This window comes from Cutaneotrichosporon oleaginosum, assembly GCF_008065305.1.
Source record: "Cutaneotrichosporon oleaginosum strain ATCC 20508 chromosome Unknown ATCC20508_contig03, whole genome shotgun sequence".
NCBI classification, from domain to species: domain Eukaryota; kingdom Fungi; phylum Basidiomycota; class Tremellomycetes; order Trichosporonales; family Trichosporonaceae; genus Cutaneotrichosporon; species Cutaneotrichosporon oleaginosum.
Genome location: NW_027072172.1, coordinates 96,320 through 123,131, shown reverse-complemented (window position 1 = coordinate 123,131; position 26,812 = coordinate 96,320). Strand labels below are relative to the sequence as shown.

Sequence of the window (26,812 nt, the reverse complement as noted above, 5' to 3'; positions counted from 1 at the left end):
ACGTGGCATTTACAGCGGGGCTCGAATAAATTCGAGGTGGGTGACCCGGAAACCCACACGCAGCACGCAGCCAGCAGCGGACAACCCATCTCAATCCGAGCATAAGCAGCTGATTCCTCTCCTAAACTGCATGCGCACACAATCATCTCTGCGTCTTCGGCCGGCACAACAAGCACTGCCCACCACTCGTGACTGTATTACTAGACTCAATCCTTGTGCTCGACCTCTTGGCCCGTGATCAAGCCTTGGACACTTCTGCTCCAGAGGCTCGGAGAAGGTTGGCGCTGGTTACGGGCCATGGCTGTTGGTGCGTTCGGCGTGAGCCAAGTTGGTCGTGCACGGCACACCACACCTTGTACGCGGCACACAACGCAAGCCTCCAGTCTCCAGACCCCGTTGCTAGGTCCCGAAGTGCGTTGTGACGGGGCTCAGCGATAACAGAGTCCGAACAGGAAGCGGGGGCAGAGTGAGGGGACAGGGGTTGACTGGAACACATGTTCGGGCAACTCTCAAGAAGACAGTGGATTAACAAGTCAGGTCAGAAGACTATATAGGTGGACATTGGACAGAGGCCTGAGCAATTTACCTGAGTGTTGGAAAAGAGGATTGTGTGAGCGAGCGTACCGACAAAGGAGGGTACATGAGGTCGAACCGCTCGAGCGAGCACGGACGAGTCTTGACGAGCCGCATGCGAGAGTGCGGCTATGATCCGTGAAGAATGACAGAGGATATGTACAAAGATGTACAATGTAAGGGCCTGTCGTGCAGGTTGACGGGACCAAGCGGGATACCAAGTCTGAACAGGAAGCAGGGTGTATAGTGGGAGGCAGAACGGGGGCTGGCCAAACTTAGTGTACGGGCAACCCTCAGGAGAACAGTGGAATCACAAGGATAACAGAATTGACACGGGTGACCAGTTGGGCTACAAGACTTATATAGGTAACTATGTACCGGGGCCCGATCGGTCGGCCGACTGTCGGGCGAGCAGGTTGACCGACAGATGCCGCAAGGTTGAGAGGTCGACCAAGGCGGCAGACCAGGTTGGTCGACCTAGCGAGGTGAGCCGTATGTCCGACGAGGGTCGATGTAGGTCGGCCCACCCCAAGAGCGGGGTGGTCGGATGAGTATCAGGCGAGTGCGAGAGTGGAGGTGGCAGAAATGTGGGTGATCTCTGTGTGTGTACGGTGACGGACATACGGGGATCTCCGCGAAAGGTCATGGGTCGGTAGACCGGGCCATGACAGGTGTTGGGGATGGCGACATCTTTGCGTTGGCGTTGAGCGTGTGCAATCACGACGAGCTGCGTCACGAGTGGAACGGGGCGTGGGGTGTTGACACCAGTCGACAACGTCCCTTCAACCAAATAGAAATACTCGCTCCAACCAACTGAAATGTGGCGGTTCCCATTCGAACGTAGCTGGAATGGGGTGTCGAGTGCAAATGAGATACTGCCAGAGTCGACGACGTGCACTGGCCCTAGATACAGTGGCTGGAGCAAGCGCACATCCATGTCGGGCATTTTGCTGACCTGCACGCAATACTTGTCTTTTTTGCCCTCACTCCAGGTGTGGGCCACCGCCCCTCCTCCTGCGTGGAAGCAGTCCGGCGCGTCCATCATCTCGTCGGAAAAGACGGAGGCCCTCTTGAACTTGATCGACGCGAAGATGTCTTGGGGGCAAGCAGTCTGCTTGCTTGGGTAGCGTCCAAGCGAGACATCCAAGCGCAAGGCGTCCACTCGGCCGGCGTGATACTCAACTGGCATCTGTACGGCGAACCTGGGTGCCACCTTCCTCACGGCTGGGTGACGCAGCACGTCCCTGTAAAGCCCCGTCCACTCAAACTCGCGCATCGCCTCGTTGTGAAGGGGATCGGGGTCGGGATGGCGAGTGTGAACCTCTTTGTAAGGGCCCGTCGTACGGGGTGACGGGACCGGCGAGGTACGAAGTCCGAATGGAAAGCGGAGGCGGAGTTAGGGGAAGAACGCATGGGGGTTGACTGATACTGGTGTTCGGGCAACCCTCGGAAGAACAGTGGAATTACAAGGATAACAGAATCGACACGGGTGACCGGTCGGTGTAAGGGCCCGTCGTGCGGTGTGACGGGACCGGCGAAGTGCAAAGTCCGAACGGGAAGCGGAGGTGGAGTTAGGGGGGGAACGCACGGGGGTTGACCGATACTGGTATTCAGGCAACCCTCGGAAGAACAGTGGAATCACAAGGATAACAGAATCGACACGGGCGACCGGTCGGGCTACAAGTCTTATATAGGCAACTATAGACAGGGGCCCGATCGGTCGGCCGAGTGTCGGACGAGTAGGTCGACCGACGGTTGTCACGAGGTCGAGGAGTCCGAGGCGGTCAGCCGGTTGGTCGACCGACGAGGTGGACCGTATGTCCGACGAGGGTCGACGTAGGTCGGCCCGACTCCCGAGCGGGGTGGTCGGACGAGTGTCAGTCGAGCGAGAGAGTGGAGGTACGGGTGATGTCAGGCCCTGCGCCGTTCGGAAAGGCGGAGGCTGGGGAGTGGTTGAGCACAAAGGTGTTCGTACACCGGATGCCGCTCCACCACCCCGATGACTCGAAGTCGACAACTGTGATAGGCGTGCAATAAGACTATGATACTATGAGGGGATGAAAATACGACGAGTATCAAGAGTTGGGGGAAGAGATCCGGAGACGTCGCCGTATATGTGACAATACGTTGTGAGCGGTGCCGACCTGGGTACCGATCGGTACCGACGCCGTTATGAGATGTGGAGCGCCTTGCGATCGGGATGCGTGGTTATCGCGTGGTGGTTGCCACGTGGTCGACACGTGTAGTCGGTTAGTCGTTGTCGTTCGGATCGTCACAGGTGATCTCCATGTGTGCGGTGACGGACATACGCGGATCTCCGCGAAAGGTCATGGGTCGGTAGACCGGGCCATGACATCGGACTTCGTACCTCGCCGGTCCCGTCACCCCGTACGACGGGCCCTTACACCCCACTGGGTGTAGCCTCTTGCCATGACAGACAAGGGGGCTTTTGGTCCTGGGAATATGTTGTCATTGTGATTTTGTGGGTGAGGTGTTGATGATGGGAGCTTGAAGAATGTGGATAGGGTGAGAGATGAGAGAGAGAGAAGAAGTTGGCAAGGAGGGAAGGAGGCCAGCGAGAATGGATGGCGATCGCGCTGTGGCGGTCGCGAAGCGATTCTCCCAACGTCGGCTCGTTGATCTGCTGATCGCCTCCACGCATGCAGAGGGGGCTCTGTCGCTTCGTAGACATTGGCAGTAGCAGTACTGTGAGCTTCAGTCCTAGTATTTACATCAGTGTGCATCCCCTTTCCAATAGCATTAGTGCCATTGCCACTGATCACCAACACTACCGAAGCACCTACTTGGCGGGCCCGCGGGCTTGCATATGAGACTAGACTACGGCTCAATCTTCAGCTGCTCCATCATTGTGCCGAGCCCAGCCCTGGGTCGTCTCTGTTGCCGGCGGCAAAGCCGAAGCGGACCATCGCCGGGCTGCTCACAATGGGACTTCAACACACTGCGCTCGAGGTCGGGGCTGAAGGGTCCAACGATGGCGGGGAGGTCGATCTTCTTGGGATAAGGGTAGCGGTAAACGATGCTGTCGCCAGAGAAATAAAACCAGTCCATGAGGACGGCCGACGACAACGGAACGCGTGGGTGACCACGGCGCTTGCGTGCTAGCAATGTCGTATATGCCCGCCGCGAGATCGCGGACAGCAACCCGCCAGTCGTCGAGGTATCGGATAAGGGGCCATGGGATGCCACAGATGAATCTTCGTTGAACGTTTCTGGTGTCAGAGTGGGGGAAGGTGTCAAGCGAAGTGCGACGAGGTGGATAAGGCCGCTTACATTTGTACGACCTTGTCCAACACCACCAGGCAGAAGCAACGGGTATCCACCCTTCTCCAGTCTCCCGAGGAAAGAGCGGTGCGCCATACACGGGTCGCACGGCGGGCAGCGGCGGCCAACACGACGTGGGTCGGGTCCACAAACGGGCCGCAGGGTGTGCGATAGGCACCGTGAGTGTAGTCGTCGCGCGGAAAGACGAGAAGGGAGGGTGGCAACGCGTTCAGATCGACTCGTTGGGGAGGGGGGATGTATGGCATTTGAGCGAGACTGAGGCAAGATGATGGGGAGGGTGAATGAATGGCGAGAGTGATGGAAACATGGAAGAGTGATCGTGAGTGCGAGAGTGGGAGATTGAGGATGTTTGTGGCATATGGCATGACGCACGCATGACAGTGTAATTCAAGTGATTACGCAGGTTGACCTAACTCAACGCCACGTGGCCCTGCTCGCCGCATGCAATAGTATAATAGTATATTAGTCGTAAAGTTGTGGCTTCTTGGGTATTGGGTATATAGGGTAATTGAGTCATTGGGTACTGGGTACTGGGTACTGGGTACTGGGTGCACGCGGCACGGCTGCACGTTCACCTTCTCCTCATATCCTGCCTCAGCACGAGCGGGCGCCATGGCGTATTCTCAAGCTCTCAAGAGTCTCTGAATAGTTGACTATTCCATGCCACAGACCTTGATTGCCTAGCTACGTTTTGGCGGTGACCGATCTCTCATCGACATAACATACAGACGTACAACTGAGCTTACATGACTCATAGCCCCCCTTTCCCAGCGTGAGAAGAGTATCTGGTCGTTGGGTGCTGGAGATCTTCGTGGATGTTTTGAAAGGAGGGCTGGCGCGTCGAGCCTCCAGTATCATGTGAGAAACTGCGGAGCAAAGCAAGGGGGATGAAGGAGCGAGGCGGCCTCACAGTACTGTCCGGTTAACGACGTCGCCTACTATGTGTCAGTAAAATGACCGCGATGAGCGAATGGTGCTGAAAGCGAAAACAGCGTCTGTCACGGTCTTGGAGCTAGGTGTTAGGTGCTTAGGCAATGCAAAACCACTCGTCTCGCAAGGCGGGTAGCCGATGACTGGTCTTCAACCAACCCTGGGCAATCTTGGGGATTTTTATTTGCTGGTGGCTGTGTGCTCGTCTGTTCATGTTTCACAGGCTGTGTGTGGGGAGGGCGCTCATGGGTGTTTACATCGCGGAAGGCCTCAAATCGGTTGTGTCACAGCAAGTAACGACTGGGCGCCAGTTCGGGTAAAATTGCCCGTGTCTGTGGAGTTCTTGCCAAATTGATGGCAAAATGGCGAGCAACGCGAGTCAAGGTGACAATTAGTGCGAGGAGTGAGACTGTGCAACGAGAGAAATGACGGGGGACGGGTGGACGAGAGCAATCAGCGAAGGTCGAGATGCAGGTAATGCGGAAAGATGAAGCATTAGGGCAAAGAAGAGTGAACGTGATGGGCGTGAGGATCAAGGATGTATGAGTACCATCGAGACGAGGTTCGAGAATTCGAGGAAGGCTCGTCTGTCCTCACACATACAAAACATCACTGGAATTCACATGCCACATTATTTCATGTTGCCACTGAACACAACACCTCGTCTCCTTGTCTCCCTGCTGCCACCTACGAGATCCTGCCTGCACACTGCACGATCAATCGCCGTATACGCCGCAAGGCTGCAAACGCTACTTACAGTAATAGACTCGATGGGAGCAGATCAGAGTGACATCGCACAGGAACTTGACAGCGACCTCTCAGAAGTTTCCTTCCAGCCTTCGAGAATCTCTATCTGATATGCTTCTGATCGTCATACCGTCTCCCTCGAACTCACGGGCTGCCCTTGCCATTACAACACAATATCTCTCCTTTTTCTACCACTTATCACTCGCCACACATTGCCGCCACCTCTACCATCGCCATGCACGCCGCGACATTGCAGCTCGATTCACCAATCTCCCCGAGCACCGTCCTTGGTTCCCTCCTCCTCCTTCTCGTCCTGTGGCCCATCGCTGCCCTTGCCGCGCACCCGACTCGCCACTGCGTTGACCTCTACCCTTTTTCACAGCACTTCACTGTGCTCGAAGGCTGTATTGTGACCAGTGGCACCGTCAGTTGTCACGTCGACGATGTCTCAGCCCCTTCTTCCATGCATAACCACACCTTCAGCTTTTTCATGCATGGCACGGGGTTTCGCCTTGTCGACTCGTACTCCCCCCCAGCGGCTCTGGTCGTTACCCGCCTGGACCGCCCACGTCACGAGCCTGTTTGGATTCCAGAAGGACGGTCCGAGGTGTTTGATCTCCCGCTGGCGCCTTACCATGTTTCAGGCACCGGCTCCATCAAAGAGGTCCAAATCTACTCGTATACACAAGGGTAGGTGGAAGCCGCAGCAACAAACTGTACTGATTGAAGACTGTACGATGTTTGGGCGTCGCAGGCTGCAATCTTCTGCAATCACACGTCTGTTCACGGCTGGCTGGCCGGTCGGTGGATAACAACCCAGTCCGACGCGCTGCCCGAGCCCCACCGTGTGCCGGCAAGCAACGATGCTGTCGCCTACATCCTCCCCCCAGCTGGTACCGCCTATGTTCAAGTTGTGACAATTGGTCCCGGTGACTTCACGGTTGACATTGCACCCTCCCCCGTGGCTTGGAAGCGCAGGTCGGGATGGGCGCCGTGTGATACTTCGAGCGTCGCTCTTGCGCTACCCCTCGACCCCGCCGTGCAGCATCAACTCGCTTTCCAGGGCGCCTTCGTCGGGTTGCGCTACTGGACAACCGGGACTCACGGCCAAAACGATACCCGCCGCCTGTGGTGTTACACCTCGAGTCGCGAGGACCAAGGCAACGTCGGAGATGTCGCGCCACTCATTGGCCTGGGCCGCGCCATCACACTGAGCGCTGTCATCACCATGGCCCTCGGCGTACCCATTGGTGTGGCCATTGTGCTGGCCGTGCGCCAGCGCCGAGCGAAGAAGATTACCAGAGCGTGGTTGCATGAACAGTGGCGTCGTCTCAGATGGGTTGAGGGTCACATCCAGCTTCCAGACGAACCCATCAGTGAACCTGTGGACTAGACCCATGTTTGTACATGTAGTACCTGTGTGCACTCGTTAAATGCCATACGCCCGAGTGTCTCCCGGCGGTGCGTTCTGTAATCTGGAGTCCAATAACGCATGAAACTCTTGCAACATTGTGTGCTTGTTCCATCGCTGCATCATTCTAGCAGCACTCTGGACGAGTGAAGTCTACTGGCAGCTAGCAGCGCGTGGGAGTGGAACCTAGTATAGGATATACTTGATGAAGCATCTGTCCTCTAAGGCCTCTAGGCAAGTGAGCCGGAAGAGCGTCACTCCAGCTGGACGTGATTGACGTCGCAAAGCGTCTCGTATTTACACAAACATATACGTCTCATCGTCTTCAATTTAGTTTGATAGTGACGCCCTTCCCACCCAGCATATCGTTGGCTGTAAGAGAGGGCCCGATTAAACTTGCACTGACAGGCCTTCTCATGAACCAGCCAGCCCTTACGACAATCGCAGTCAACCATCAAGGTTGCAACTTCACGGCGCACCATCAAATGGGATCATACGCCGGCGCTCAACATATCCTTCAGATGACTCCTCTCACACACCTTTACTCCCACCCCGATCAACCTCATGCTCACGCTCACACGAGCACCCTTGCCACTCCACTTCCACCCCCTCCACCCCCTCTCTCTCACGGAGATGGCTCAGTTTTGCATTTTGAGGAAAAAAAGTAACGCTCTAAATCGAAAGATCCGATTCCGAGAGTCGATGCACGATGACGTGCGCGAGTCTAGCTACAGAACTCGCTGCATGGCGGGCCAGGCCTAGGCGCCGAGGGCGGGGAACGCGCTCTCGTCCGCAACGTTGGCAGGGGCCTGGCGGGGGGCGCGGGCCGCACCGCCCCGGGGGGCGCCGCGGCCACGGTTGCCGCCACGGCCGCCACGGGCCGCGCCGCGCTCAGGGCGGTCCCCGCGGGGCGGGCGCGCGGGCTGTGCGAACTGGCCGTCGACCTCGATGCGGATCTTCTCCTTCTTGGGAGCACGCTCCTTCTTCTCCTTGGAGGCCTGGCGTCAGCTTGGTCCCATGCCCACATGCCGCATGCCGATGCGGCGATCGGCCGCAGGGTAGTCACCCGCAGAAGAAACTCACCTTGCTGCCGCCGAAGAAGTTCTCCAGCTCCTCACGCTCAAACTGCTTGCCCTCGACGTCGTCCGAGACCTGGCGGGCCTCCTTCTTAGCGAGCTGGCCGCCAAGAGCGGCGTTCGCCCGCTCGGCAAGGTACTGGTCAAGAGTCTTGGAGTTGTCCTCCTCCTGGGCCTCCTCCTGGGCGGGGGCGGGGGTCTCGGCGCCCTCCTCGGCGACGTCCTTCTCGCCCTGGGTCTCGGCGCTCAGCTCGGCCTTGCCCTCCTCGTTGGTCCAGTTCTCGGCGGGCGCGGCGCCAGTCTTCTTCTCGGCGCCAGCGGCGCCGGCGGCACCACCACGGCCGCCACGGTTGCCGCCCTTGGGGCCACGGGCACCAGCAGCGCCGGGCGCACGCGAACGCGGGCCGGTGTGCGAGCGGTCCTCACGAGGGCCCTTGGTGTGGCGGTCACGGCCCTGGTGGTCCTTCTTGGGGGGAGCTGGTAGAGTCAGTAAAGGAATGTCGGGGGTTCCGAGGCGGAGGCCGAGGGTTTGTGGCGTGGACCCAGAGCCAAAGGCCCCACACTAATCCGACTCACCGACACGCTCGCCCTCGAACCCGTCGTCACCGCCGCCGGCGGCGTAGGTCGCGCGCGGGGCAGTGGGGGCACGGGCACCGCGGCCGCCCTTCTGGGCGGCGCCGGGGACGACCTTGGGCTGCTTGGCGGTGGGAGCGACCTTCGCGGCGCCCTTGGGGGCCGGCGAGGGAGCGCGGTCCTCTCCGTCGTCTGGCGTCAGTCGTGTCAGCTGCTACGGCGTACCGAGGAGCTCGAAGGGGTTCTTGGAGACCACAGACATGGCGGTCGACTCCTAGGCTGGAGCTGTTGTGTGAAGCCGGGTGAAGCGGGGAAGGAAACGCGTACGCGAAGAAACCAGCACGCAGAAGGTAGGAAAAGCAACGGCACGCGTGGATCGAATGCGCGTACGGTGTCGCGAAGGAGAGCGTCGAACGAGGGAACGGGGACGGAGAGACAAAATATTGTCGTTGTCGTTGAAACGGCGGGCGTCAGCTGTGCTCTGGAAAAAAAGGGGGCCACGACCCGCCTACCGCATGCACGGCGCTGGCGCGCGAGCGGCGACGGGGCTGGGACCGAGTGCTGACCTTGATAAGTTACGCGCTGGGCGTTGAACGGAGTTCGATGTAGAGTGGGTCCTGGGACAGACGACAGAGAAACGTTGAGCAGGCAGTCGCCAGTTTGGCCCAGCCCCGCCCCCGCCCAGACGCTGTGCTACGGTGAGCGCGCCATCTCCGCCCTCCGCTACTTAGTAATTCGTCCATTTCACTAGTGTCAAATGTTAGAATTGCTTCCGCTAATGGAGTTTGGAGGGTGCATCAGGCCGGCGTTATCATGCCCCGCTCGGCGTTATTGCACGGTGGCGATCCGGGCCATCGGTCATGATAATGTCTCGGATGCATGGATGAGCCCGGAGTTGCGTTGCCGGCCGCCGCGGGCACGCCCCGCCACAAGATCTCATTTGGCTCGGTCGTCCACGCATGATCTCGCCATCGTACATCGCCCATCGCGCTCGCGCTCGCACTCGCACTCTACCCCACCCCTGCTCGCTTTCTCAGTGGTGTGCATAGCAATAGTGAATGTATCTAGTTTGGCACGTGTAGCGGCCCCTACACCATGCCGGGTATCAATGATGCAGTCTCCTACGCCGCGCCCCGGCCACGCCGAGCCTGATGCCTAACGTGATGCATGGCCCCGTCTATCCCGACTTGGCCTAGTAGTCGCTGGCCTCGCCCACAAAGTCGCGCCACGAGCCGACCTCTGTCGGCTTGAAGCCCTCCGAGTATGGGATGGGGTTGTTCTTGACAAACTTCTTCTCGAGCGTCTCGGTGAACAGCACAGCGAGCTTGGGGTTGTTGATGAGCGGGATGCCGAAGTCGACGGCGGCGCGGCGCGCCGCATAGTCCTCGTCGAGGGTGGTGGCGGCGCGCGAGCGCGCCATGTTGATGACCGTCTGGATCTCGTGCTCCTCCAGAATCTCGCGCAGCTTCTTCTTGTCCTTGACGGGCACGAGGATCTTCTTGATCTGCAGGTACGGCTGGTCGTTGATGTGCTGCTCGACCTTGGAGTCGTACGTGTACAGGCTGAAGCCGAGGTTGATGAGGTTCTTGGCGACCTCGGTCATCTCGGGGCGCGTGATGTCGCCGCCGAGAAGGATGCCCGAGTTGGCCTTGGGGAGCTTCATGCCGTTCACAGACAGGAGCGCGGCCCAGTACGCGTCGTAAATGTCCTTGCCGAACGAGGCGACCTCGCCGGTCGACGCCATCTCGACGCCGAGGAAGGGGTCGGCGCCGGGCAGACGCGTCCACGAGAACTGCGGCACCTTGATGGCGACGTAGTCACGCTTCTGCGCCATCAAGTCGATGGGAGCGGGCACGTTCGTGTCCATGATGGCGGCCGAGGCCGTGTCGATGAAGTTGTGGCCGAGGACCTTGGACACGAAGGGGAACGAACGCGAGGCACGGAGGTTGCACTCGATGACCTTGAGCTCGGCGTCCTCGTTGCCCGTGGGCGGCTTGCGGATGATCTGCATGTTGAAGGGGCCCGAGATCTGGAACGCCGCGGCGACCTTCTCGGCAATCTCCTTGAAGCGGCCGAGGTCGCGCTGGCTGACGGAGAAGGGGGGGAGAACAAGGGTCGCGTCACCCGAGTGGACACCGGCATTCTCGACGTGCTCCGAGACGGCGTGGACGAGAAGCTTGCCCTTGTGGGCGACGGCGTCAACGTCGATCTCCTGCGCGTTGTCGATGAACTGCGAGATGACGACGGGGTGGTCGGGCGACACGTTGGTGGCGAGCGAAAGCATGTGCTCGAGCTGAGCCTCGTCCCAGACGACGTTCATGGCGGCGCCGGAAAGAACGTACGAGGGGCGGATGAGGACGGGGTAGCCGACACGGCCGGCGAACTCCTTGGCGGCGTCAAGCGACGAGGCCTCAGTCCAGGCCGGCTGGTCGACACCGATCGAGTCGAGGATCGACGAGAACTTGTGACGGTCCTCAGCCGAGTCGATCATCTCGGGGTCAGTGCCGAGAACGTTGACGCCGGCCTTCTTGAGGCGGAGGGCAATGTTCTGGGGCAGCTGGCCGCCGACGGAGACGACGACACCGGAGGCACCCTCGAGGTCGTAGATGTCCATGACACGCTCGAAGCCCAGCTCCTCAAAGTAGAGGCGGTCGGCCTCGTCGAAGTCAGTCGACACAGTCTCGGGGTTGTAGTTGATCATGATCGTCTTCTTGCCGAGGTCGCGGATGGCGCGCGAGCAAGTAACAGCGCACCAGTCGAACTCGACCGACGAGCCGATACGGTAGACACCCGAGCCAAGAACCATGGTCCCCTGGTCGTCAAACTCGACGTCGTGGGTGGTGGCGTTGTACGAGGTGTACAGGTAGTTGGTGTAAGCGGGGAACTCGGCAGCGAGCGTGTCGATACGCTTGACGAAGGGGGTGACGCCGAACGACTTGCGGAGCTCGCGAACCTCGCCCTCAGTCTTGCCGACAAGCTGGCTGATGTGGAGGTCGGAGAAGCCAGTCTTCTTGGCAGTCATGATGAGCTCCTTGTCAATCTTGTCGAACGGCGTCGACTGGAGCTGCTTGTAAACGGTGACAATGTTCTCGAGCTTGTAGAGGAACCACTTGTCAATCTTGGTCAGGTCGTGCAAGTAGTCGATCGAGTAGTCGAGGTTGAGCATGGCGTGGGCGATGGCGAAGAGGCGACGGTCGTTGTTGTGGGTGAGGGCAGTGACCATGTCCTCGGGCTTCCAGTACGCCTCGAAGCCAGCAAAGTTGGGGTCGACCTGGCGGATAGCCTTCTGGAGCGACTCCTCAAAGGTACGGCCGATAGCCATGACCTCACCGACCGACTTCATGGCCGAGCCGACGTTGCGCTCAACGTGCTGGAACTTGGCCAGGTCCCACTTGGGGATCTTGGTGACGATGTAGTCGAGCGAGGGCTCGAAGCACGCAGTGGTCGACTTGGTGACGGCGTTGGGGAGCTCGGGAAGCGTGTGGCCCAGCGCAATCTTGGCGGCCGTGTACGCGAGCGGGTAGCCGGTCGCCTTGGAGGCGAGGGCGGACGAACGCGACAGACGGGCATTCATCTCGATGACACGGTAGTCGCGGCTGTTGGGGTCGAGCGCGTACTGGACGTTGCACTCGCCGACGACACCGACGTGGCGGACGATCTTGATGGCAGCCGAGCGGAGCATGTGGTACTCGTCATCGGTGAGGGTCTGCGAGGGCGCAACAACGATCGAGTCACCGGTGTGTGTGCCCAGGGGGTCAAAGTTCTCCATGTTGCAGCAAATGATCGTGTTGTCGGCGGCGTCACGGACAACCTCGTACTCGACCTCCTTCCAGCCCTTGAGCGACTTCTCGATCAGGACCTGGGGAGAAAGCGAGAGCGACTTGGCCGCGAGGTTGCGGAGCTCCTCCTCGTCATGGGCAAAGCCCGAGCCGAGACCACCGAGGGAGAAGGCGGAACGGAGAATGATGGGGTAGCCAATGGTCTTGGCGGCGTCGAGGGCGTCCTGGATGGTGGACACGGCAGTCGACTGGGCGGCGGGGATGTCAATCTCGTTGAGGGCCTGGACGAAGAGGTCACGGTCCTCGGAGATCTCAAGGGTGCGGATCGGCGTGCCAAGCACCTGCACGCCGAGGCGCTCGAGCACACCCATCTTGTCAAGCTGGATGCCGACGTTGAGTGCCGACTGTCCGCCGAAAGTGAGGAGGATGCCGTCCGGGCGCTCCTTCTCAAGCACGTACGCGACATAGTCGGCAGTGACGGGGAGGAAGTAGATCTCGCTTGCGAGGTGGTGCGAAGTCTGGATAGTCGCAATGTTAGGGTTGATGAGAATGGTCTCGATGTTGCTCTCGCGGAGAGCCTTGATTGCCTGCGAACCTGGCCGTCAGTTTCTTATCAGCTCACGGGCCTTGTTCGGGCCTGGGCACCTCCCAAAATGCATGAGGTGGGCACTCACCAGAGTAGTCGAACTCGCCAGCCTGGCCAATGGAGAGACCACCCGAGCCAACAACGAGCACCTTCTTCACGTCGGGCTTGTCGAGCTGGGGCAGCACCTGCGCCGATATCCGGCGCGCAATCTCGGACGGGCTGTTGAGCGTGGCCTTGCCGTCGACCTGCCCGTAGTTGCCGACCGCCGGCGCCGCGACGGCGTACCCGCGGCGCGCGGCGACACCAACCGCCGCCCTAGCCCTGATAGCGGGGACGGCGCGGGCAAAGCGCGAAACGGGGAGCGAGCGGAGCATTGTGCGTATCGCGGGCGGGGTTGGGCCGGTCGGAGGGCTTTTTTAACACGTCAGTCGTTGGACAGACGGACGGCGGGGAGGCTGGGGCGATATATTGCCAGCCGGCGATGGGCGAGTGGGTAGCCTCTTTTGATGGCAGCCGTGCGGCGAAGAGAGTAGATGTGGTGGGCTGGAGAACAAGATGACCGCGAGATTTGCTATCGCTCCCGAAAAATACACCAGGGCGCCGCCTACTCGAGTCTGAAAGAGGCGGTTTTATTACGTGGCATTCGGAATCGGCCGATTCGCCAGTCCTTTACCGACTCGAAGTGACTAACCACATCCGCCCAGCCGCCTCCAGCCCGCCTCCAGCCGGACCTTGGGCTCCAGAACAGGCCCTGAAATCTACTCGGAGGCGCTTTTGCACACAGCGTTGACGTCGACATCGGCGTTTGTTCTATGGGCCGCGGCGCAAGAAGCCTGATGGCAGGGAATCAGTCATTGCGGAAGAATTGCTGGCGTCGGACGAGTTCGGCGCGGCCGTTCCTCCAGGCACGATACTGGACGCGATCGAAATGACGGCACTACACGACCTCGAAGCCGCAGCTGGGGCCCAGAGACCCCTCGCTAGTCGTTCTTATCGCGCGCTTCCCGCCTATGAACATGTGAACATGTGAACGCAGATATGACATGATGCAGGGTGGACCGCTTTGCGCCTTTCTAGGGGAGCATGTACACCCCCTCCCTAGTGATCAAGATTCCATGTGCCGAGCATGGCCTCTTCCTCGTCAAAATTGTCGTCGTCAGAGACGACAATCACCGCGCTCCCGTCTGGCGCGGCCTCTTCCCGCACCTCCGTATCGTACACCTCGTAGACGCTGTCGCCCTCGGGACCCTCTACAAAGGCGTTGAGAAGGTCCTGGGCGAGATCTGAGGGGTCAGCCTGGCATGTAGAACCACGCTTCTTCTGCGCCACACTGAAACTCACATTGCACCGTGCTCAGAGCGCTTTGATCTCCCGCCCCATCCTCCCGCTTGCTGAGCAGCGCGAGGTCTTCTCCAGGCGGCCGCATAGCATAGGCCCATGCACCCTCGTCCAAGTCGACGTTGGTGTACGCGATAGGCCCGAGCGCAGAAACATAAAAGTTCTGCACGCCGTTGAACTCGGACGTCGCCGCGGCCGCCGATAACAGGCGCCCGATGGCTGCGCCTTGCGCGGGCGGCGAAGCAAATAACCGGGCATCAGAGTGGGTAAAGTCTGCGCCCTTGTGCATTTGTGACGACGCAGCTGTCTTAGCGAAAGGGGGCGGGAACACGAGATGGTGTAGCAAAAGCATGGTGGGGGTGATGAGTTCCAGGGGACTAAGCGTTAGTGACTCCCCCAACCCGGTGACTCACTCATGGCTGCCCACATCGGACGATCGTATGGCCCATAGCGAGGCGCTGTGACGATGCAGAAACATCGCCAGGGCTGGTACGAGGATGGAACCTTCCGTCATGAGTACCACCGCGTTCTCATCGCTCCGCGCTAACATTGCCAGCGCCCCAAGCACATCCCGGGAATAACGAAACCGTTGCTGCGGGCTAAACCGCGGGTGCCCGGTCAAGAGGAAGCGCGACATGCTGTCCATGAGGTTTATCCCTCCAGACACGGAGTCTGATTTTGTTATCAGACGGCGGAAGTGATCAGGGCGGCAGGCAGCAGCAATGAATAGGTCGAGTCCACGAGCAGCGACGACCCAGTCCGCGGACATGGATAGGTTGAGCACGGTCGTTGACAGGTCATCAGCTTGCCTGAGGTTAGCGCTTCAAAGCCAGACTAAGGACGCACCATAAACACTTGCCGTGGGCCATGCACAATGCTTCGCCGGCTTCGGCGATGGCGTCTCCCAGTTCTGACTCCACCTGAGACTCGGGACGATTAGAACCGGGCAGACTCTCTGCGAGTGTAGTCTCCTTGTCTCCCGTCGTTGGCTTGCCGGGAGTCACCCAGTCTTTGGCCGACTTGTCTTTCGTGGACAGACTTTGGCTTAGAATGCTCAGGCAATGTGCAATTTGGCCGAAAGACGCAGGGTCCGCGCTCGGTAGCTCTGGAAACAAAAGTACAGTGGACGCAAACAGACGTAGTACATCGACGTCGATGTCGGCCTGAGATCAGCCAGACTCTTTCCGAAGTACTCACGAGTTTGACCGCTTTACCGAGACTCCAGCAGGCCTCGCGGACCTCTTTTAGTGCAACCAATAAATCTCTGAACGCGAGGGCGAGTTTGGCGCACAGTTGCTCGAAATTCAAGACCGAAGCTCCAATGGCCGAGGCGAGCGCGCTTTGCCCGGCCTTCCAAGTCTGCACCATGTCCACAGCCGACTTCTGCTGCGCGTCTTGATCCACTTCAAGCTTGTACGCCATAATCCGAATAAACGTCGGTTCGTGGCAATCTTCGTTAGCGAGACGCAAAGGTGAGGCAGCGACATGGGTGACGAGGTGATAATGCAGCTGGACATCAGCTGGATACCATTCCGTACCAACCTCTGCCTTTGAATCTCGCGCTTCGTGGTCCACAATGGCATGCTCCATCGTAGCTTGCGCAAAGTCGGGTTGCCAGTCCATGCTGATGTCGCCATTGTCGTCGATGGGGGTGGATGGCGGCGGTAAGTGTTGGCTTTGGTTTGGGGAGGGCAAGGGTGACGAGGACAACTGTCGGTGCTTCTTCGGAGTCGTCGTGGGGCTCGGTGCCTCTGTCCCGCCCCTGCGCGTTCGTCCGACCGTCGGAGTCTTGCTGAACGCGTTGTTCAGCCCGTCGAATCGTGGTGGTGGTGGGCGAGCTTGCAGTAAGTCGACTACCAATTGGACAGAACTCACGCTTTCCCTTCACAGATCGTACCAGCGGCGCCGGAGTTACAGTAGCTTTGTCATGCAAGGGAGAACCCGGCGGACCTCGTTGTGACGCCTGCCACTGTGACTGCTGCCGCGCTTTGGAGGCTGAGGTGAGAGCTTGATGGTTCTGTAACGTTAGGCGAGCAAAGACCCGGGACGCACGCTGAACACCATCTGAGTCTTTGCGCTATCCAGGGCATGTTTGTTATCCTGCTCTCGGATTCGCATTTGCTGCTCCATCTCACGCTTGTCGGCGATGAGTTTGTCAATCTCGGCGTGCAGGCGGGCCTCCAGCTAGCTGTCAGGGGATCCCGATGCCATGACTCACGGCCGTCTGGTTGCGCTTGGCTGTTGCAGCTTGCCCTTGCGCGACATAGAGCTGCTGCTTGAGCTGCTCGATCTCATCCCGCGCTGCCGCGTCAAAGCCGGGAGCCATCCGCGGTGCATCCACAAGGCTCTGCCGTTGAGCCTTCTCCAGCTGCACACGCAGCGTGCCCAACTCTGCCTCAAGAGCCTCCCGCCTTTTCCGCTCATCTTCCAGCTCGAAGAATGCCCTGCGCGACGCCGCGCCTTGCGATGACGGCTGACTGCTCTGCGATCCAATGGTAGGTAGCACGTTGATGGGACGCGACGGTCCGACGGATCCAGCTCGGCCAAGCGTCGCAGTCCCAGTGGACGCTGCTCGTCCGAAGGTGCGTGCGCCCAGCCGTGCGGGCTGAGTGGAGGATGGTCCGGCAACCGCGTTGGCGGACGTCGTTCTCGTGATCGGTGCTCGAGGCGGCAAGGCAGCAGCGAGTGCCTCGCGCCGCGCCTGTGAGCCTTGGACCTGGCTCTTGGCTGTCCGTGGCGGCGCTTCCTTCTCCCGCGCAGCTGCCTCGACCATCTGCCGGATCTCGGGTCGCTGTCGCTGGTCGTAGATTGGCTCATCCTCTGCCGACCCGAACCCATACTGGCCTTTGTGGTCGAGAACCACGTCGGTCGGCGCCTCATCCCTGTTGTACCGCGCCATACCGGAGACAGGAAGACCCTGTGCCATCCGCTCCGAGTGCTTCCCCCCTTGCTCCCAGCCAAATCCGCAATTGGAGACGCGGGGGTTCGTGTTGATGGGCTGCGGGGGCTTCTGGGTGGAGCGGGGCCCAGCAGCTGGACGGGACACGGTGTGGTGGTAGCCCGAGCGCTTGGGAGCTTGGGAGGCGGCTATGGCACGCTCCTCAGCCTGGGCGATGGCGGCCAGGGTGGAGGGGTCGTCGAAGAAGTCGTCATCGTCGAATGGATCGGATGACTGCTGTGGTGGAGGCATTCTGATCTGCTGCGTGAGTTGAGCTGCTACAGTAAACTGCGCACTAGGTTGGCATGCTCGTGTCATGCGAGTTGATTTGATGGTCTGGCGCACAAAATAGTTGACGCGGACTGGGTTGTTGTCGGATCACGTCGCAGAAGAGGATGAGTGCAAGCCAAACAAGGATATAGGCGTAGATATCCACAATAATGACGGGTGACTGGACCTGCCAGCTGTCAGGTTGGGCTCCAGGTCATGTGACGCTTGATTGGGAGGCCGAGGGTTCGAATCATGGACGTAGATTATGGGAGACTTTTGCGGAAGAGCGGCGACCTGAGTGGGGATGTGGAGGGGCGGAAATAGCAGGTGGGTAATTGCGGAGGAGACCGAGACCCCCATCACTCCACTTGGGTGAGTGGACGGACTGCGGCATGACGTCTTGGGCTAAAGTTGGCCCCCCAATCACTCCGGCCGGCCTTGGGTGCGGCCACTCGCGTCTCGTCTTCAAGTCATTCAATAATATCGTCGTTGCACAATTCACTCTCCCTCCCAACATCTCACTCTCAGATTCGTCATCTCCATCCTTCTACTTCTCATCTCTCAGTCCCCACTCTCCTCTTCGTTACACTCCTCCCAAAAGGCTGCCAAAAATGTTCAAGGCGCTGGCATCCGCCGCCAACTCGGCAGTCTCTTCCCTCCGCGCAAGCCCTGCACCCCTCGGCGACAGACATGACGACCCCAATCGCATCAAGCAGTACGCTGAGATGGCATCCGCCCTTCAGCACTCCGACATCCCCGTCTCTCACGCAGACTGCGCCAGCTGCGACCTTCCCTGCGATGAAAAGAACTTCACAGGCAGCGGGCCAGCGGCGCAGATTGGCAACGCGTGGGATGGCAAGACGTATGACGAGTATGTTGAGGACAAGTACGGATGTCTCGAAGGCATGCCCGATACCGTGGAGCAGGATTGGGAGACCGACCTCGCCGGCAGTGGTGGGCCACCCGTCGGCCGCGTCGTGGTCATCTCTACTGGCAAGAGTAACTGGCTGCGTGATCATGTCGTGAGTTTGGCTTCGCCAGCGATTCTAACTCACTCAGGACGAGGAGGACTCGCTGTCGTACCAGATCAACCAGGTATTGGTAGATCAGCCAAACACCGAGAAAAAAAGCAAGGGTGGGAACCCCATGGATCCGTCGACCTACATCAAGCCGAGCGCGTTTCCCACACCCTCCACTCCCCTCACCAAGCCTGTGACGCAGCTCCCCGCACTCTACTCGAGCAGCATGGTGAGCCAGTCCGACGACCCAACAGATCAGATGGCACTCGTCTTCCCGGACTGGAAGGTCTGTTTGGAGGTGGAGAACTCTCCTGAGGGAGCACAGGCGTTGTGGGACGGCGCACTGTCCGGCAAGCTGGGGCGCGCGGGGCGACCACTTCAGAACGGCGGGGAGGGGATCGAGCGCCGCCGGTCATGGGTGCTGCCCTATCGCGCGATTGTCCTGCTGTGTAAGTGCATATGCGCGATTGGCTGCTCACGGCGCAGGCTCGCACAAGAATCGCGACAAGCGGTGCCACATCGCCGCTGGATTGCTGCGTCCTGCTCTTATCGGGTGTCTGGAGCGGAACGGCGTCACAGTTGATGAGGTTGGTATGTCGCTCGCGCGCCTCGATGGGCCACCCCTCGAGGACCTGGTGGGCTCGGATGCGGAGCGGGAAGCCGAGGTCGGGCGGCGCATTGAGAACATCGAGGGCGTGCATGGCGGCGAGGGCGGTGAGGTGGGCGTCTTTAACATCAACCACCTTGGTGGTCACCGCTACGCCGGCGTTATGCTCGTGAGTTTCGATCTCCACGTCTGGGCTTACCACAGATTCTCTTCCCATCGGGCGCGTATCTGTCGTACGGGCGTGTCTCTCCGCATGAGATTCCGCGTGTGGTGGAGGAGACGATCCTTCAAGGCAAGGTGGTGCCCGGGTTGATCCGCAGCGGAGCTGGCCTCGCGCGTCCGGGGGCAGCGAACAAGGACAAGGGCTTCTTGTCGTGGTAGGTGATAGATAAAGCGGAGTATAATCGACGTCGGGGCTAAAGGATGCATGTAGCCATGTAGGCTGCTGGTCCGGCTATTCTCGCCCCCAGGGTTGCATTGCATCCTACGTGACGCTTCGAGCGCTTGGCGATGTTGTCGACGGGGGAGGGTGACAGGCTGCAGTCATCATTTCGGAGGTGCGCGGAAGGAGCGGAATCATTCCGTGGGCGCGTCATGCAGTGAGATGTTGCTCAACTCGATTGCTCATCCTCCACTCGCACTTCTCCACGTCCATCTCGTCAACTCGGTAGCAGCCGCAGCTCCCGCTCCGCTCGATCATCTCGGACCGCTTCGCGTCCCCTTCTCAGCAATTACCTGTGCGCCTCGAGCGTAGGATCCGGCACGGCTCTCGCCTCGTCTCGGCAACCGCCTCTCCATGCCCACGCGTGGACGCGACCCGCCTTCCTCGCCCTCCGCCTTCAGCCGTCCTCCAAAGATTGCAAAGATGGACGACGCGGTCGACATCACAGAGGCGACCACTGCGCTTGCTGTCGGCTCGGGAACGTCGTCGCGCAACACGCCCGTGCCCTCGTGCGTCGGGACGCCGGTCGGAGCTGACATTAGCGGACGGCCAGACGCAAAGGCACGCCGGTACGATCGCCAGCTCCGGTACGTGTTAGAGCCAACCATGTGCTCCGCTAGCGTGGCTTGCTAACGACAGTCTCTGGGCATCAGCGGGGCAGCGATCTCTCGAGTCGGCGCGCATCCTCCTTGTGGGCCACGACGCGGTGGGGTGCCAGGCGCTCAAGAATCTCGTGCTTCCTGGTGAGAAGGCAAGAGTGGGACTCGAGCTGATGACAGGTGTTCATCACTTTACCATCCTCTCCGACGCCGCCACGACCGCTGCTGATGTCGCGTCGAACTTCTTCCTGGAGCCAACGTCGATCGGGCAGCCCATTGCCAAAGAGGAGGTCCGGTAAGCAGAGGGGCAGTACGGTACTGACACCAGGTTCCTCTGCGAGCTCAACCCTGCCGTAACTGGCGAGGCACGCGTTGCGGACGCTGGTGCTCTGCTCGATAGTGATCCGGCCTTCTACCTCTCCTTCAATCTGATTATCACATCCAACGTTCCTCCTGAACTTGAGGAGCGCATTGCTGAACTCCTGTGGCAGAGTGAGGTGTCTTCCGGCAGTACTAACGGCAGCATCGTCAAAGCCCGAAAAGCCAGACATCCCGTTGATGTCGGTTCGCACTTCAGGCTTGACAGGCCGGCTTCAGATCCAGGTTCGCGAGCACTGCGGTGAGTGCGCTGTGCGGGAAGGGGCCCATGGACTAACGAGCAGTCGTGGACACACACCCCGATACCACACACACGCTCCGCATTGATGCACCGTTTCCCGCGCTCGAGGAATACGCGTGCGGTCTCGATCTCGAGTCGATGGACTCGCATGTTCACTCCCACATCCCATGGGTGGTGCTCCTCGTTCGCGCCACAAGCCACTGGAAGGCTAGCGTAAGCCAAGTTGAGAGGAAATCTGCTAACGTCAGCACAGCGGAAATCTTCCGACGAGCAAGGAGGACAAGGAGGAGTTCAAGAAGCTGCTGAACAGTTGGCGCATGAAGCATGACGAGGAGAACTTTGACGAGGCGGTTGGACAATCATATCGGGCCTCCGTTGCATCTGAGCTACCTTACGACATCGCGGAGCTAATCAATGACCCTGCTATTGTCAACGTCTCTCCTAGTGTGAGCTCTTCTATACTGTCGTCGTGCTGACATGGAGTCGAAGAATCTCCAAATCCTCCTCCACACATTACGACGCTTCATGGAAGTGCCACCCAAGCTCCCTCCCGTGGCGCCTTCGCTGCCGGACATGCACTCGTCGACCGAGTCGTACGTGAAGGTACAGCAGCTGTACAAGCAGGCGTTCCAGGAGGACTTGGCCAAGTTCTCGTCTATTCTCACCGGTGTGCTCAAGGAGATTGGATTGCCGGAGGATGCCGTGTCCGAGACGGAGGTGGAGGCGTTTGTCAAGAACGTCGGAGGCGTTGCCATTGTCGAGGGCACCTCGCTGCTCACAGCCAAGGCGTACGAGGGCGGGATGAAGGACCGCATTGGTATGTTGAACCTACTGGGTCGCAGCTGACAGGGCAGAGGAGGACTTTCCCTTTGGAGAAGGCGAGGAGCTTATGCCTGGCTACGGCTCGGAGATCAGTATCGTGCTTGCGATTCTGGCATCGGAGCAGTTTTACAAGGCATTTGGTCACTGGCCAGGGGGCACCGACGGCGACATGGAAACGGACGTTGCCGAGGTCGAACGCTTTGCGCGCAAGGCGATGGCGACGGTACACGCCGAGACGGACTCTGACGAGCTCCCGACAAAGCTGACCAATGCCATCGGCGAGGTGTAAGCTGGACGTGGTGGACAAGCTGACAACAGGGTGCGTGGGGGGTTCCTCACACCGCCAAACACGGCCGCATTCATGGGCGGTATCGTGGGCCAGGAGGCGATCAAGCTGGTCACGAATCAGTACCAGCCGCTGGACAACACGGTGGCGATTGACCTGGTCAAGAGTGGGATCGAGAAGTTCAAGCTGTGAGGGGAGGGGTACTGCGTAGAGGGTAGAGATGCAGATTGTACAAAGTTGGGTCCAAGCACTCGGGGTTCTCGTGAGCCATCGTGAGCCAGCGGCAATGGAGCGGAACGGGCGCCTGGGAGCGGGCACGTCCTCGCTGTTGCTGTGCCAGGAAGCGTAGCGCGTCAGACAATAGGACATTCTGCTCAGCCCCGTGCGCGCATTGTCGCGCGCACAAGACAGCTCGCGATGTGTCGCGATGTCGGACTCGGGGTGGTACTTGTACGTCTACGTTGGATTCGCTCCAACTCTCATCTGCATCCCGACATGGCTTCGAAAGACAGCAAGGCGCTGATCCGCTTCACGCCGGTGGCGGTGAACAACGCGGCGAGCTGGAGCTCTGCGATGCGTGCGTCTTGCCTCTCCCTCTTCCCTCCTCTCCATCCCTCCCCCTCCCCCTCTCCGCGCTAACAATAGCCAAACCAAACCCGACCCTCACCGCCCTCTCACGCCTCGACGCAAAGCTCGACACGCTCCTGGCTGACCACGCGTCCCTGCGCGCCGCGCACGCCGATGCCCAGCGCGAAAACGAGCGCCTGCGCGCCGCCAACGCCGAGCTCGCGGCCAGCGTGCGCGCGCTCGGCGCGTCCCTCGCCGACAGCCGCGCCGAAAACTCGGCGCGTGTGCTCTACGGCCTGCGCGGCGTCGAGCATGCGGCGCGCGAGCAGCGCGTGCTGCTCCGCGATGTCGTGGAGCGGCTGGAGCGCGTCGAGTATGAGAGTGCGGGGGCGATTGGGTGGGGGTGAGTTTTGGGAGGAGGAGAGAGCTGCAGGCTAACGGCAGCGCGCGCGAGGCGATCGAGGGCCCGGCTAAGTAGTTGTAGTCATGCATTGTTGCTCCGTCAGCTGTAATCCGTCAGTGCCCAGCGCACCATGCATCCATTTACCCTACATCGCCGTGACCTGCGCATAGGACCCGTACAGCTCCTTGCGTACGGCATAGTATGTCCGGCTCACGGCGCCCTCGAGCACCACCTGCCCCTCGCCGAGCTTGCGCACCACCACCATGCTCCCCCGCCCCTCGGTGCCGCATACGAGCACACCCTCGCCCGCAAACTGCGCATCGATCTTCTGGCCTGCCAGCCGGTTCTTGAGTGCCAGCAGGCGCAGGTCGCCAATAAACAGCGAGCCGGGGAGCGGCGCGGGACCGGACGGCAAGGGCTTTGGTGCGACGACTTCGGGCTCGATTGGCTCAAACAGCTCCTCTTTCACGACCACCGCCGCCTCGGCCGCCTCGTCCGCGGCCGTCTCGGCGTCTGCGGCGGTCGCGGGCTCGTCTGTGACAATGTCCGGCTTGCCCTCTTCCAGGGCGACGTCCTCCGCCGCCTCGGCCACTTCCACAGGCGCATCAGCCTCGGCTTCGGCCTTCGTCTCTTCCTCAACCTCGGCCCGCACCTTCTCCTCTGCCTCCGCCGCCGCCACGGCTTCAGGCTCCTCCTTGACCTCGGCTACAGGCGGGAGGACGACACTCGGCGCCTCAAGCAAAGGCACCGTCGAGCCCGACGCGTACGCCAGCTTGCCGTCCACCATGGCGACCTCGTAGCCCTCAAACTTAGACCACTTGCCGCTGACGAGCGCCGAGATGCTATCTCCGAGCTGGAGGGAGAAACTCTGCACGTGCTCGCCGATGCGCACCGACTCGTTCGTGGCGGGGTAGAACACCTCATGCGTGATTGAGGGAGTTGACTTGAAGAAGTCGAGAAGCGCCTTAGTCGAGGCCTCGTTTGACTTGACCAGCACAAGCTTGCGCGGTTGCAGATCCGCGATGATGGTCTTGATCGCCTGCCCATCGTGCATGCCGTCCATGTCGACGTACTCGATCGACGCGCGCGGCTGCAGTGTCACGGCGCTGCTAATGAACTTGGATGGAGGCTCAGGAGGTACCGCCTGATGTCAGCTTCTCTTCGCCTTCGTAGTACTCACCGCCTTCTCCTCATCCTCAAGTTTGCGTCGCTTAGCCTCGCGCACCTCCTCCGTTTCACCCTCCTCCTCGATCTCGCGACCCTTGCGAACCCACTGCCCAATGTCAAGGCCTTCGCCGTACGAGTCAACACGACGCGCCTTGGCCAGGAAAGGAAACATTCGGAACCGCGCCATCTCGCCCGCCACACCACGGCCCACTCGTGTTTGCTGGCCTTTGACGAAAATGTCAAAGGACATGGTGCGCAGATCCTCATTGTCACCGGCAAACGTGTTTGCGCCTTCGGTGCGGGTAGTGAGAATCCCGCGCACACCCTCCTCGTCACTGTCGCTGTCCGAGTCCGACTCTAGGTCGTCGGCCTCGAGCATGCGCTTTGAGCGGTCCAGAGCGGCCTGTTGAGCCGCCTCACGCTCCTTTTTCTGCCGTTCCCTCTCCTCGTACTCTTCAAGCTCTTCGCCGCTGAGGGGAATCCTTTCGTCCATTTCGAACTTGAGTGGCCCTTGCAGAGCGACGATCTCGCCGATCTTGCCACGCCCCCACTTGGCATCCTCAGTCTGCTCCTTCTCCCACTGCGAGTACAGTTCTCGTGCAAGGGTGTTCTCCTCACCACGATTGGTGAGCAGCACGACATTCCCAGGCTTGGAGGCCATGATGGTGAAGAGGAATCGGGATGGACCATGCGACATTGTTGTGGGCACCGCAATGACGAGCTTTGGCTCGATTAGAGGGTGCTTGCGCAGAAGCATGTCGTGCGACGAGAAGAACTCGACGTGGCTGAGGGGCATCAGTGATGTATTGTGAGAATGAACCTACTTGAAGTCAAGAGCACCATACTCGGAGCCCACAGCAATCTGGCGGGTTCTGCGCTTCCTTCCCCGTCCAGCCTGCACGCCCATCACGTCATCGGCAGATGACTCGCGCACAACGCCGCCCATCCACTCTATCAAACTGCGGGCAAAGTTGACCATGTCTTGTGCAGTCCTGCTGACGACACAAAGAGGATACTTCCAGCCCGAAGCTGAAGCTGGTCCAGGATCGGGCTTGCCGGAGGGGTTGATCTTGAACGACCAGTGCTGGTCAAGGAGGACAAGTAGCTCAAGGAGACGCGGTGAGGGGTCACTTGGCATCAGAACCGAGTGTCCAGACTGTAGGGTGTTGGTGATGACTTCTGAGAAGGATCAGCGTCTTCCATGGTCGAGCACGTACCGAGGATGGCCGTCTCACGATCGCGGCGCTTGGGGTTGGTGACCAGCGCTCGGTCGCCTTCGACGATGAGAAGATCAGGTCGTCGAATATCCTCGGCATATCCTGTAAGGCCGCCTTGTCCTGTGGTTAGCTATTAAATCGTCTCAACGCGCGCACCTGTAACCATGCCGTCAATGTGGCGCTCGCCGGTGTGGTTCATGCCCACTGCGTACAGCACAGTACCTGACGTCGGGGAACGGATTTTGAACAGTGTTCCTCCGAGCACATGGCCGGACGGGAACGGCGTCACCAACAAATGGGACAGGTCGCCTGTATATTAGCTGGAGGGGACACGGCCAAACGTACCTCCCAAATGCAATGGCTGATTGTAACGGATAGCCTTGACGTGGTTGAAGGCCTCGTGAATCTCCTCGACGGTAGGCACGTAGCGACCCCGTGGTGGGTTGGACCCCTTGGCAATTATGGCTGTGTCTTCCTCGCCATCCGCCACTTCGACTGGGCACTCTGAGCGCCAGCTCTCGGCCTCGGACAAGCAAACTACACGACCCATCTCGACGGTGGGCTGGGTAGCGTAGACGGGGCACGTGAGACCCCAGTGTGCTCGCGCATACGGGTACAAGCCGAGATAAGTGGACGGCGAGTGAGACAGGAGTACCAGGGAGAGAGTCGGTGCAAGTCTGAGTTTAATGGTGTTCCATGTCGCCCTCGTGGCAGACTCACTCCTTGATCTTGTCCTCATATTCCCAGTTGTCCTGCTCAAGGCTGGCGCGGTAGTCGCGCTGCCCCATGTCGAGGAGAATGCGGGCATCGTCGAGCTCGAGAAAGTAGGCGACGGGTTCCGAGGTGGAGGACGATGATGCGGAGGAGGACAAGGGGGTGAGAGTGATCATGGTGGGGGATCCAGCGCTGGGAGGGTGTTGCCAGCACTGGAGAGAAGTGGGAGAGGAGGAAAGAGATGCGGGATGGAAGAGTGGCAGGGGTTGATGGGGATGATGATTGTAACTAGTAGTGGTTTAGAGTTGTGATCGTTGCGAGGAGAGTGGAGGTGTTGGATGATGTTGGATGAATTGATTCCGCTAGTTGGATGGAGAAGATAATGAAGAGGCAATTAGGGGATATGAATAGGGCCTGGCCCCCATTTGCATACCGCGGCCCTGGCCCCTGGGTGGGAGAGATGGCTCCCGCGTGCTGCTTTGTCCTGGTCAAGACTCTGCGCGCTCACCATCATCATCGTCGTCTCAACTGCTCTCCTCGCTGTCCTCGACATCGACCTCGTACTCTCACTCTCTCTCACTTCTCAACATTTACTCGTCCTTCCACCCCCCTCCTCCATCGCCATCACCACTCGTTCCTTTGTCCTCATTCTACGACTTGGGCCCATTACCTACATCTCACTACCACTACGCTCTCCGCAGCCCTTCTTAGAACACCCCACACCATCATCTGCCGCCCATGACATTTTGATCACGCCAGCACCCTCTCGCACCTCGCACTCCCCTCCATCCTCCCCATCTTCCCACCACCTCTACTTCTCTTCGCC

General features: G+C 59.8%; 9 protein-coding genes across 9 annotated transcripts; 2 read left to right on the top strand and 7 right to left on the bottom strand.

Annotated features, from left to right (window-relative positions):
• Positions 1–943: 943 nt before the first annotated feature.
• COLE_03231 (uncharacterized protein) lies at positions 944–1,849 on the bottom strand (the record flags this gene model as incomplete). Its single annotated transcript, XM_018419510.2, has 1 exon — positions 944–1,849. One exon carries the CDS (start codon positions 1,847–1,849, stop codon positions 944–946), a length of 906 nt encoding a protein of 301 aa, XP_018277334.1.
• Positions 1,850–3,511: 1,662 nt separating this feature from the next.
• Positions 3,512–4,121, bottom strand: COLE_03230 (uncharacterized protein; the record flags this gene model as incomplete). Its single annotated transcript, XM_018419511.2, has 2 exons — positions 3,512–3,803; positions 3,865–4,121. 2 exons carry the CDS (start codon positions 4,119–4,121, stop codon positions 3,512–3,514), a joined length of 549 nt encoding a protein of 182 aa, XP_018277335.1.
• A 2,453-nt stretch (positions 4,122–6,574) lies between these two features.
• Positions 6,575–6,952, bottom strand: COLE_03229 (uncharacterized protein; the record flags this gene model as incomplete). The annotated part of the gene is made up of 1 exon (XM_018423702.2): positions 6,575–6,952. The coding sequence occupies one exon, from the start codon at positions 6,950–6,952 to the stop codon at positions 6,575–6,577; it is 378 nt and encodes a 125-aa protein (XP_018277336.1).
• Positions 6,953–7,722: 770 nt separating this feature from the next.
• Positions 7,723–8,875, bottom strand: COLE_03228 (uncharacterized protein; the record flags this gene model as incomplete). Its single annotated transcript, XM_018419512.2, has 4 exons — positions 7,723–7,962; positions 8,048–8,517; positions 8,617–8,805; positions 8,839–8,875. 4 exons carry the CDS (start codon positions 8,873–8,875, stop codon positions 7,723–7,725), a joined length of 936 nt encoding a protein of 311 aa, XP_018277337.1.
• Positions 8,876–9,805: 930 nt separating this feature from the next.
• On the bottom strand, positions 9,806–13,352 carry COLE_03227 (uncharacterized protein; the record flags this gene model as incomplete). Its single annotated transcript, XM_018426834.2, has 2 exons — positions 9,806–12,987; positions 13,067–13,352. The coding sequence occupies 2 exons, from the start codon at positions 13,350–13,352 to the stop codon at positions 9,806–9,808; spliced, it is 3,468 nt and encodes a 1,155-aa protein (XP_018277338.1).
• Positions 13,353–14,076: 724 nt separating this feature from the next.
• On the bottom strand, positions 14,077–17,506 carry COLE_03226 (uncharacterized protein; the record flags this gene model as incomplete). Its single annotated transcript, XM_018423703.2, has 9 exons — positions 14,077–14,261; positions 14,320–14,693; positions 14,730–15,125; positions 15,163–15,479; positions 15,514–15,825; positions 15,859–16,154; positions 16,192–16,333; positions 16,369–16,500; positions 16,535–17,506. 9 exons carry the CDS (start codon positions 17,504–17,506, stop codon positions 14,077–14,079), a joined length of 3,126 nt encoding a protein of 1,041 aa, XP_018277339.1.
• Positions 17,507–18,135: 629 nt separating this feature from the next.
• On the top strand, positions 18,136–19,531 carry COLE_03225 (uncharacterized protein; the record flags this gene model as incomplete). The annotated part of the gene is made up of 4 exons (XM_018425009.1): positions 18,136–18,546; positions 18,584–18,992; positions 19,030–19,319; positions 19,355–19,531. 4 exons carry the CDS (start codon positions 18,136–18,138, stop codon positions 19,529–19,531), a joined length of 1,287 nt encoding a protein of 428 aa, XP_018277340.1.
• Positions 19,532–19,946: 415 nt separating this feature from the next.
• Positions 19,947–22,110, top strand: COLE_03224 (uncharacterized protein; the record flags this gene model as incomplete). The annotated part of the gene is made up of 11 exons (XM_018425493.1): positions 19,947–20,101; positions 20,135–20,179; positions 20,232–20,335; positions 20,372–20,486; positions 20,520–20,683; positions 20,715–20,810; positions 20,854–21,023; positions 21,059–21,256; positions 21,294–21,627; positions 21,665–21,917; positions 21,951–22,110. The coding sequence occupies 11 exons, from the start codon at positions 19,947–19,949 to the stop codon at positions 22,108–22,110; spliced, it is 1,794 nt and encodes a 597-aa protein (XP_018277341.1).
• A 923-nt stretch (positions 22,111–23,033) lies between these two features.
• COLE_03223 (uncharacterized protein) lies at positions 23,034–26,162 on the bottom strand (the record flags this gene model as incomplete). The annotated part of the gene is made up of 7 exons (XM_018423704.2): positions 23,034–24,032; positions 24,069–24,840; positions 24,880–25,234; positions 25,273–25,392; positions 25,429–25,581; positions 25,618–25,949; positions 25,993–26,162. 7 exons carry the CDS (start codon positions 26,160–26,162, stop codon positions 23,034–23,036), a joined length of 2,901 nt encoding a protein of 966 aa, XP_018277342.1.
• Between the last annotated feature and the right edge of the window lie 650 nt (positions 26,163–26,812).